Here is an 11,361-nt window from a genome sequence, read left to right as displayed (position 1 = left end):
TAATTTGACTCTTAATTGTCCAGCTCACAGTAAAATTAAAATGTTAAGTTTTAGTAAAAAGTAAGCTAAAGTTCAGGTAAATGTAAATATCCTGACTAGTCAAATTAGAATATATGCTATGACTCTGAAACAATTTACATATGCAAAAACTAATGTATTGTGGTTTTTATCTCGACATGCTTGTTATGATGCAGAAATCTCAAATTTAATAATGAAAAGGCAGGCATAATATCATAATAATAATATAATATAATATACAGGCAGTGATGCATGTACATCAACAAAAATCTACTGTCTGAACAATATACGTATGATTTATTCTTAATCATAATAGTATATTATAGCTCTGCTTGACACATTGACGGAGGTCCCTGCTCTATCATTTAAGGGGTCCTTGTCCTAAAAACATTGAAAACCCTTGGTACACTTTCTTGATTTTAACATCTCACATTTAACATTTAACTGTAATACATTATAAATTATATTATATGCATGCATATGTCTGTGTCATAATTTGCATTATAGGGTAATGTGTAAAATAGCATCTGTGTAAATGTGTAAAAGATTAAAACAAACTTTCTCAGATGATGACAGGTTGCACTTTAATAGTTTTGGACATACATTTTTACTATTTTTACTTAAAATTCTTCCCAAAAGATTAAAATGCACGCAAAAGTGATTTAAAAAAGTACTAAAAATACTAAATAAAAAGTTAAAGTTAAAAAGTTAAAAACATTCATATTTTCACAAATGAGTTACTGAATAATGTCAAAAGCGTTTCATCTGGGAATTGGTGGCAAGGGTGGCGCTCCTCTGTCTCTCATTCCTGAAAAACAAATACAAATAGACACATTCTGTACTGATCAAACCTTTATGACATTTTGAAATGCTGAAATATTGCATAAAAATATGCAAATCTAGTCAAGTTTACATGTAAAAGCAGAAAAACTAAAGTCCACTGTGAGTGGACAGCATGAACAATAACACACAATTCTGCACGCAATGCTGCAGTGCTCACCTTTGCCGCCAGATTTGCTGGGATAAGACTTGGAGAAGGACACGTACGGCTCTGGTGGAGGTAATTCAATCAGAGGATGGAAGGAAAACCTCATCCCCCACTCATCTAAAGGAAAAGACATACAAGAGAATATGTGCAGCCAAACCGAGTCAATCAAGAACAGTTATCAAACACTCATATCATAGCCACATTGAGTCAATATTAATATCGACGTCATTCTGTGTCTGCTATCCACTGACTTTAAAGGAATCGTTCACCCACAATAACAATTCTGTCTTCATTTACTCACCCACACATCATTCCAATCCTTACTTTCTTTCTTCTGCACAAATCTAAATGTTTCAGTACCCACTGACTTCCATTGTATTTTTTGTCCATACAATGAATGGGCACCAAAACTGTTTGATTACCAACACCGGCATTTTCAAAATATCATTTTTTTTTACATTTCACAGAAAAAAAAGAAAGTTTGGAACCACTTGCATGTGAGTAAATGATGACAGAAGTGCCATTTTTGGGTGAACTATACCTTTAAGTAAAATCTTGTTGAACTGCCCCAACACTATGTTTTCTTCTGTCCTAGAAAACCTACTTCATTTGCAACTCTGTTTATTGGTGATAGTGGTGAAGAAATGCCTCTCTTTGACTTTAAACCAAGTGGCTTCTGTATTATTGACCTATAGGAGGAGAGAGCTAAGGAGAGAGAGAGAGAGAGAGAGAGAGAGAGAGAGAGAGTGTGTGTGTGTGTGTCAGTCATACCTGTGGCAGGTGCTGGAGGGCACTGGAAGCCATTGATGGTGTCGGGGGGTGGTGGGGGGAAGCTGGGCTCTCTGGACGGCTCTGGGGGTAGAGAGGGTCTGCCTGATCCACCGGGACGATTGGGAGGAGGTAAGGGGGGAGACACTCCTCTGCCTGCTCCTCCAGTGGGTGGAGGTGGGAGAGGTCCTGGAGGGGAGGTCCAGTCAGATAATGAGGAGTCCACATAATAACAAAACAATTTCTCATTCCTAAACCTCAGAACAGTCTTTTGAACCAAGTGTCTGCAGGTTAATGCATGTTTCAGTCAACTGGAAAACTGGGAACATTTTAAAATAGTTAATTAAATATATAATTAAAAGCATTTATTATAGCATAATTGTTACTATTACTACCCTGTAAAAAGTGGTAACCTTCAATTATTATTTTGTAGAGCTATTTCTACTCGATTTAATCTGTGAAAATAGTTGTATGTGTGTAAATCCATGCATTTTGGTTGATTCAATGATGATTAATATAATTTTTTGATCAAATCAGTTCATTTAGATCTTAAAATTTTTAGGTGCAGTGGAATTCCTACTTTGTGGTCAGTAAAAGGGGAGACAATACATATTTTACAATATTACTGATTTTTCTGTATTTTTTTATCAAATATTTGCAGACTTGGTGAGCATAAGAGTCAAAAACATGAAAAAAGACAAAAATAATCCAGACCCAAAAACCTTTGACCGGTACTGTATTTTGCATTTTTATAAATACAAATGTATAAACTATAGCAAATCTCACCTGCTTGACTCTTAATATTGTCACAAAATGTAACTAAATTATCACTCAGCTCTTATATTATATATCAAACTTTATCTACAGACATACAGTAAAGTGACAAATATAGTAAATCTCAAATGCTTCATTTTTTATCTAATAAATGCATCTACTGTATAAGGTATGAAGATATTAAGATATTTTAAACATTAACATCATGATTTTCTTTAAAGCTGCTTTAGAACCATGTGTACTGAAAACAGGAATGTCCTTCCTCATACCTGAGCGTATGGATGGGCTCCTTCCTGATGGAGGCGGCCTCTCGGTGGGTGGAGGTGGCAGTGGGCTGGAGCGTCCAGTCGGCGGTGGAGGAGGAAGGCTGTTTCTCGAAGGGCCTCTAGTGTACGGATCGTCCCGTGGGGATGGTGGGATGGGTGGGAGCCCTCCTCCTCTTCCTGGAGGTAAGGATGGAGGTGGATTGCTCATAGGCCTCTGAGAGCTTAATGGTTTACTCTCAGTTGAAGGTGGTGGTGGTGGTAATGGTCCATCTCGAGAAAATGATGCTCTGCTTCCTCCGGTGGGTGGTGGAGGGGGCGGGAAGTCATCTGAGGGCCTGCTAGGCATTGTGGGTAATGGGGGCCGGGTGCTTGCGGCCATTGGGGGTGGAGGGAAGGAAGACTGGGAGTCCCTCTGGGGACGAGGAATGCTTGGACGTCTGCCCGGCTGGTTCGGGGCTGGAACAGAAGGTGAGGAGCTGGACGGTCGAGCTCCAGGCAGAGGTGGAGGGCCGCTAGGAGAGCTGCTCTGGGGTGAGCGTGACGAATGTGGGACAGGTGGGGGTCCGGCCCTCCCTGGAGAAGGTCGTCCGGCGGTAGGGAGCGGGGGTCTGCTTCCTGCTGGGCTGCTGGGTGCCGGGAATCTCCCCGCTGAAGGCATCGGTGGTCTGACTGCTTTAGCGGCACAAAATAAAAAAGAACTTGAAGAAAAGTTTTAAGTATACAGCACATTTAAATTTTTGTCACAATTCAAACAACATAAGGATTCTATTTGGATTAGGAATATTATTATAGGATTTGGAATATTATATTATTATTATTATTGTATTACATATAATATACTATATATGTACAGTATATATTATATATATTACTATAGTACAGTAAAGTTCAGTGGAGTATAGTGTAGTATAGTCTGATTTTTATTTGAATGAAATATAAATTGGATATGAAGTGTCATAACATTATATATGTATAGTTTAATTAAACAGTATAGTATAGTATAGTATAGTATAGTGTAGTGTAGTGTAGTATAGACATTTTGATTTAAATTTGCATCATAATGCAAATATGATTAAATGAAATAGGATTTAATTATAAATACAATTAGTGTATAGTATAGTATAGTATAGTATAGTAACAGGATAAAAAAGTATGAATTCAATCAGAATTATCCAGTGTATATATAGATATATTTAGTGTATATCTAGTATAATATAGCATTATCATAATTAATTGAATACAATTTTTGACACAATTCAAAAATAATAGGATTACTATAAATAGCATTAGTAGTATTTTTTTTCTTTTTTGTTTTAGTTCAACCCTTTATGTAAGTATTGTGCGGTAATAAATAATCATAAATTAATTTTAGATGATTACCAGTGTTGTCTCTGTTTCCTGATGATCTCAGTCTTGGCATTCCTCCCTGAAACAGTCCACCCATTCCACCTGGAGCTCCGCCCCCAAACCCTCCTCCTCCTCCTCCCCCTCCCCCTCCTCCGCTGCCTCCTTTGGGTTCTGCGTAAATAAAAATACTATCATAAGATATTATAATTATAAGAATGAATTATTCAAAAGGTGAACTCACTATCCAGAATTGGGACGCTGCGATCATTGGTGACGGTTTTCTTCAGTCGAGCTCCTTTGCTGATATCTGATAGTAAAGAATTTCTCCCTTGCTGCTCACCTCGGCTCAGATTTGGCTTCTCTGTGTTTGCCTAGTGAAAGTCAATTTCTATTAGACAGGCTCCAGAAACAACACACATTGCCATGAGCAAGTCATGTGATTCATTGAAGCTGTATGATGAACAACGTTTAACAAGTTAGAATCTTGAGTTGGTCACAAAACTTATTAAAACCTTGATCAGGATTAAAAAATCTCAAAACTGTTTCTTGAAAACCTGTGAACATGTTAAGCTAATCGTCACAATATGTAGATGTGAACAACAGTGTCATACCTGTGCAAAGGTTGGAGGAGGGCCAGGAGGAGGCGGTGGTCCAGGCATGCTTCCTTTTCTTTCTTTTCTAACCTAAAAGACTGAGAGCACACAAATTAAACACATCATTACCAGCCAATCAACAACAGGCAAGCTTATAGGAGGAGCAAGTGTCAAACTAGCACATCAACCGAAGATGCATGCCTCATCTTCAAGTGGTTTTGTTCCAATTTCCATTAAGTTGCAAAGAAACATTCATTATATCACACGATAGGCACATATTTATACCCTTTAAACTTACCCTTTTGAAGTTTAACACAAACATATGAAAGTAACAACAGCAGGGGTTCACATCTTAAGGTGACACATGAAATATCGAACAATAAATACAAATGTGATGATTTGCTACAAAGAATTATCACATGATTATATTTTGTTCAGTTTCAACCCAGGTATGTATTTTTAGGAAAGAAAAAAAATTGGGTTGATGTTGCATAGACCAGCAGCAGCAGGAAGACTTTTATAATAAGGGCTATTCATAACTGAGCAGGCGACAGCTATGAGCCGATCACTCATGTGCAACGCTGTGAATATTGTACATGCATTCCCTGCTGGGTGAGTTTCTCAAGTTTGAAGGAGCTTTACTGGCACTGTTCCACTCATTTCCTTTTAACAGCAGAACTGCTACTGAAAAACACAAGAACCACACAAAAAAACCATAACCAACACTACCTACCAACACCCAACATTCACCCTGTTAACCTACAACGCCCTCGCAATCACCTACCAACACACAGGCAACGAGTCAGTACATCAGGGGAACATCACAGCAAATACTGTCTACGTGTTCAACATGTGAGCAATAGATTTTATTTTGATCTTCAGGAATGCTAAAGCTTATTCTCTTTATATCAGTGTAAAAAAAAGAGAAGCAATTTCACCACTTTTACACTTCAATACTGTAAGACAGTTGCTAAAGTGTCAAAAGCTCTTTTCTGCTTCTCTAGTGAACGCACTGAGGACAAAGACTTCCTGACACTCACAGAAATAAACATGGCTCTGCTGTTCGGAGAGCAGCTCGCTGTTAAACACGCTCCACATCTCTCTCTTCAGCGAGAAAGATGGTCCAAACACAGACATTTTGCTTAATTTGCAACTGCACTGCAGATTATGCAATGACCTTCAGACGGTGCGTGAACAATCCAGTACATGTTCACTTCAACGCCCTGCGAAGTGGCCTATTTTCAGACACACACACAAACACACACACACACACACACACACATATATATATATATATATATATATATATATACACACACACACACACAGGTGCGTCTCAATAAATTAGAATGTTGTGGAAAAGTTCATTTATTTCAGTAATTCAACTCAAATTGTGAAACTTGTGTATTAAATAAATTCTGTGCACATAGACTGAAATAGTTTAAGTCTTTGGTGCCTTTAAATTCTGATGATTTTGGCTCACATTTAACAAAAACCCACCACTAATTAGAATATGGTGACATGCCAATCAACTAATCAAGTCAAAACACCTGCAAAGTTTTCCTGAGCCTTCAAAATGGTCTCTCAGTATGATTCACTAGGCTACACAATCATGGGGAAGACTGCTGATCTGACAGATGTCCAGAAGACAATCATTGACACCCTTCACAAGGAGGGTAAGCCAAAAACATTCATTGCCAAAGAAGCTGGCTGTTCACAGAGTGCTGTATCCAAGCATGTTAACAGAAAGTTGGCTGGAAGGAAAAAGTGCACAACTGCAGAGAACCACAGCCTTATGAAGATTGTCAAGCAAAATCGATTCAAGAATTTAAGTAAACTCCACAAGGAATGAACTGAGGCTGGGGTCAAGGCATCAAGAGTCATCACACACAGACGTGTCAAGAGATTTACTGTACCACAAACAACATCAGAGGAGTCTTACCTGGGCTTAGGAGAAGAAAAACTGGACTGTTGCCCATTGGTCCAAAGCCCTTTTTTCAGATAAGAGCAAGTTTTGTATTTCATTTGGAAACCAAGCTCATAGAGTCTGGAGGAAGGTTGGAGAAGCTCATAGCCCAAGTTGATTGAAGTCCAGTGTTAAGTTTCTACAGTCTGTGATGATTTCGGTTGCAATGTCATCTGCTGGTGTGGGTCCATTGTGCTTTTTTTTTTGGAAACCAAAGTCACTGCACCCGTTCACCAAGAAATATTGGAGCACTTCATGTTTCCTTCTGCTGACCAGCTTTTTGAAGATGCTGGTTTCATTTTCCAGCAGGATTTGGCACCTGCCCACACTGCCAAAAGCACCAAAAGTTGGTTAAATGACCATGGTGTTGGTGTGCTTGACTGGCCAGCAAACTCACCAGACCTGAACCCCGTAGAGAATCTGTGGGCTATTGTCAAGAGGAAGATGAGAAACAAGAGACCAAACAATGCAGATGAGCTGAAGGCCACTGTCAGAGAAACCTGGGCTTCCAGACCACCTCAGCAGTGCCACAAACTGATCACCTCCATGCCACGCCGAATTGAGGCAGTAATTAAAGCAAAAGGAGCCCCTATATATTGAGGACATGTACAGTAAATGAACATAGGCCAACAATTTCCAGAAGGAATATGAAGTATTCTAATTTGTTGAGATTGTGAATTGGTGTGTTTTTGTTAAATGTGAGCCAAAATCATCACAATTTAAAGATCTACTTCAGTCTGTGTGAACTGAATTTATTTAATACACAGGTTTCACAATTTGAGTTGAATTACTGAAATAAATGAACTTTTCCAAGACATTCTAATTTAATGAGAAGCACCTGTATATATGTATGTATACAGTACAGTATTTAGTTTAAGTAATATAATGCTCAATTTGCAGTAACTTGAGCTTAGCTAACACCATTGTGATGCTCTTTGCAGTATTCAGTGACCAATTTAAATGACAAAATGAATCAGCGACCAGAGAAATATCCCAAACATCAATAAATTCACTCAAAACACTCAGTGAGGAAAATTCTAAAATTAATATTTCAGGTCAGATCGGATAAAGCTGGATAAAATGACAATCTTGGGAACATGAATGCTTGTGAATAAATACACTTAATTTTAATAGATGAATAATATTCAATACTTATAAATATATAAGGTGGAAGTCGTGGCCTAGTGGTTAGAGAGTTTGATTCCTAACCCTAAGGTTGCGGGTTTGACTGCTCCCTGGGCGCTGCAGCATAAATGATGCCCACTGTGTGTGTGTGTGTGTGCGCGCACGCGTGTGTGTGTGTGTGTGTGTGCGCGCGCGTGTGTGTGTGTGTGTGTGTACATGTACGTACTTTGGATGGGTTAAATGCAGAGCATGAATTCTGAGAATGGGTCACCATATGTGGCTGTATGTCATGTCATATTCACTTTTTTGTCACTTTTTTTTAAATTGAATGTTCTAAGTAACATTTTTTTATATTTTGAATTATTGATATGTCAGCATGTACACTAGCGTTCAAAAGTTTGGGGTCAGAATTTTTTTTTTTTTTTATGTTTTTGAAAGAAGACTGGAATTATTAAAACTGTAATATTGTGAAATAATATTACAATTCAAAATAGTATTCTATTGTAATATATTTTTTTTTATTATAATGTATTCCTGATCAAAGCTGTATTTTCAGAATCATTTCTAAGTCTTCAGTGTCACACGATCCTTCAGAAATCATTCTAATATACAGATTTGCTGAAAATAGTTGTGCTCCTTTATATTTTTGTTGAAACCATAACCCTTTTTTTTTTGTTGCAGGATTCTAAAATGAATAGAAAATTCAAAATAACAACTTATTTGACAGTTTTTTTCTTTTTTGAACAATTTAAAAGTCTTTACTGACACTTTGAACCATTTTTAGTACATCATTCCTTAATAAAAATATTATTTTGTTTCAAAAACTCTGAATGACGCCCAAAATGTTGAAAATTATACTCTGTAAGGACAAGTGTGCTGCAATATAATACGTTTTTTTTAATCAAAGATAAGTGTATCCTGTTCTCCATTTCTCCAAACCGTTATTACAGATGTAAAATTCAAAGATGCACATGCTTTGTATTGTAAATGCTGTTTTATAAAGTGAAATGCAAGATAAAACAGCAAGTAAACAGTTATTTCAGTCTTGTTCATAAGCTGTGTGAAAACCGAAAGTGTGCTACATTTCCTCTGTTGAGTTTCCTCTGTTAGAGAAGCAGCAGCTAGAGGAAAACAAGAAACGAAACACCAGCTTTCATTCAGCAAGTGATGCTCACTAGCCTTTACAGACCCCACATCAATCCCTCACAAGCTTCACTCCTTCATTTCTACACTTAAAGAAAGACTCACCTGTGTCGGGCATTTAAAGCCACCAGATCCAAGGGATTGTGAAAAGTTGTGTTGCACTTCCTATCTGTGGCTCGCAGACCAATTAAGAGTGGTGCGGCGAAGAGCTCTTCATACAGCAGAACGAGCTGAGGATCGCAGCATGCAAACGATTGTGACCACACGTGTTTCCTCACACAGTGTCATGTGAAAGAGTAAGATTAGCCAGGCCAGGCCTCTTATGAACTCCAGCTACTGAGAACATGACCAGAAACAGGAACTAAATGACTCATTTGAAGAAAACAGAGCTGATTCTGGTCTCGCCTGCTGCTCACACTGAGCTTGCACTTCAAATCAGCCATTTTTGTGCAAATATATCCTGAATCTATGGATTTAGTGGCACAAGAGTCACTGTCGATTCAGATATTCTCAGCGTGATCCTCGCAGTGTAGTGCAAATGTGTGAATGAATCTACAGATCATATAAAATGAATACATTTCCATGAAATAGGTGTATGGCTGAAACAGAGAAGTGTTGTGCAAATAAGACAGATTTACAGTGAGCTTTTCTCAGATTTAACTTCACTTGAATTGGTTTTGCTCAGTAACTTTTATTCAGCTGGTGTCAGGTCTGCTAAATTAAGAAAAGCATACTATGATAGCCGTATCATGTTGTTTCAGGAAGCAAAGTTCACACAGTAAAACACTTGAGGAGAGAATCACATGTTAGTGATTCTAATGCGTGTGTCTGTGAGATGTATTTAAATGTTTTTGCAACAGGTCTCTTCAGCTCACCAGGCCATGTTTGTTTGACCAAAAACAGTAATATTAAGAAATATATTATTACAATTCAAAATAAAAAAATTTCAATTTGAAAATATTTGCAATTTTAATTTATTCCTGTAGAATGTCTGGACAAAACCCATCAACATTAGGAGTTGGCAGATATTAAGCAGAAAGTCTGCTAGTAGCTACTCTAATGACTGCTAGTTGACATGTAGTTGCAAAGTTATAGTCAGTAGAATATCTAAATCAAATTAAAGTGTTACCTCACTCTGAACTAATCTGAGGTACAATATTGTTCATACTCATCCTTTCTGGTTAAAAAATCACTTCCGCTTCAGCTGCCAGGCCACACCAGCCCTATCTGTGTGTGTGTGTGTGTGTGTGTGTGTGTGTGTGTGTGTGTGTGTGTGTGTGTGTTCAGTGTGTGAACTGCAGGTGGCAGCACTGAACGAGGAAAAGCCACTGGGTTCAGTTGTGTATTGCTGGCAACAAAACATGCAACTAAAATGGTTTAAATTTACTGTGAGCGGTATGCAAATCTTCACTGCATGTAAAACTGTATCCCACATTGTGGTGCATTCAGTGTTACTTTCCATTTCAGGTGTGATGAACGTGGTTATTTTTACTCTTTTTTTTTATGTACACACCATTTGATTAAAAATGCAAAATCACAAACATCACACCACATTCTAGTAGGCTATCATCGTTTTTAATCATTAATGATCATTTAATTGTTATAGTTTTATATTATATAATTGTATACTGCATACTTTTTAACATACTTTAGGTAGCATAGGTAACATAACAGTATATGTAGTACACAAGTATTGAATTCTGAACCTAGCCTTTTGGATAATAATAGAATAAGGAAGTGTATATATGAGAAGAGACAGAGCGAAATGGAGAATGGAGACGAAATGAGGAGGATGTAAACACACAGAGACAGTCTGCCAGGGGCCTGGTTTAACACCACCCTCACTGCGACCCATGCCAGCCAACCAGAGAGCCACCAGCACAGGGCTCACATGCACAGGAGCCGTTGTCAGGGAGAAAAAGCCCCGAGTGTGTGCACATACTGATGGAGAGACCTCAGCTAAACACAGCTTTGTCATGCAAGACTTTAGTTTCTTTTATACTCTTTATTCTTTTTGGTCCACTTGCCAAAATGTGCCATTCTGTGGTAAAAAAATGATATATTAACATATTTCCCATAACTTAGTTGTGCCAGCCTTATATTTGCATTCCCTTTCTTTGCTCTGTCCAAAAATATCTGGACACTTTATCTTGGGTTATCTTTTAAGAAAGGTATAAGGCAAGCTAAATTTAATCTCAAAACAGTATTTCATGTCAGTTAATGTATTAGCCAGTAAATGCTTTGTAACTACATTTGTTATATCGACTATAAATACTGGAAAACAAGACATTTTGTTCAGATGAGAGCGATGTCTGGGGAAGGTGACCTCTGGTGGTGTGGAGGTGCTATGACAGGCACAGATTACCTCTAACC

At 37.9% G+C, this 11,361-nt stretch overlaps 1 protein-coding gene across 3 annotated transcripts; it reads right to left on the bottom strand.

The window, feature by feature from the left end:
- Positions 1 to 229: 229 nt before the first annotated feature.
- Positions 230 to 9,268, bottom strand: LOC128019592 (WAS/WASL-interacting protein family member 1). Of its 3 annotated transcripts, none has more exons than XM_052605662.1 (8): positions 9,094 to 9,268; positions 4,773 to 4,852; positions 4,403 to 4,532; positions 4,195 to 4,332; positions 2,818 to 3,483; positions 1,778 to 1,963; positions 1,019 to 1,123; positions 230 to 826 (listed from the first exon to the last, which is right to left on the bottom strand). In XM_052605662.1, exons 2-8 carry the CDS (start codon positions 4,818 to 4,820, stop codon positions 780 to 782), a joined length of 1,320 nt encoding a protein of 439 aa, XP_052461622.1. In that variant the 5' UTR covers positions 4,821 to 4,852; positions 9,094 to 9,268; the 3' UTR covers positions 230 to 779. The 3 variants fall into 3 exon arrangements, with proteins under 3 accessions (XP_052461622.1, XP_052461621.1, XP_052461623.1); XM_052605661.1 differs by having other exon boundaries at positions 2,818 to 3,486; positions 9,094 to 9,259; XM_052605663.1 differs by lacking the exons at positions 4,773 to 4,852; positions 9,094 to 9,268 and having other exon boundaries at positions 2,818 to 3,486; positions 4,195 to 4,349.
- Between the last annotated feature and the right edge of the window lie 2,093 nt (positions 9,269 to 11,361).

The sequence above is a fragment of the Carassius gibelio genome, chromosome A9 (assembly GCF_023724105.1).
Source record: "Carassius gibelio isolate Cgi1373 ecotype wild population from Czech Republic chromosome A9, carGib1.2-hapl.c, whole genome shotgun sequence".
In the NCBI taxonomy this organism is placed as follows: Eukaryota; Metazoa; Chordata; class Actinopteri; order Cypriniformes; family Cyprinidae; genus Carassius; species Carassius gibelio.
This window is presented reverse-complemented; position numbering and strand designations above follow the sequence as displayed.

Excerpts from the sequence above, each read along its gene's own strand:
- LOC128019592 (XM_052605661.1), bottom strand. The coding sequence starts at position 4,820 with ATGCCTGGACCACCGCCTCCTCCTGGCCCTCCTCCAACCTTTGCACAG. Across the intron at positions 3,487-4,194 it reads AGGAAACAGAGACAACACTG|CAGTCAGACCACCGATGCCT; the intron begins GTAATCATCTAA and ends GTGCCGCTAAAG. Across the intron at positions 827-1,018 it reads CAGCAAATCTGGCGGCAAAG|GAATGAGAGACAGAGGAGCG; the intron begins GTGAGCACTGCA and ends TTTGTTTTTCAG.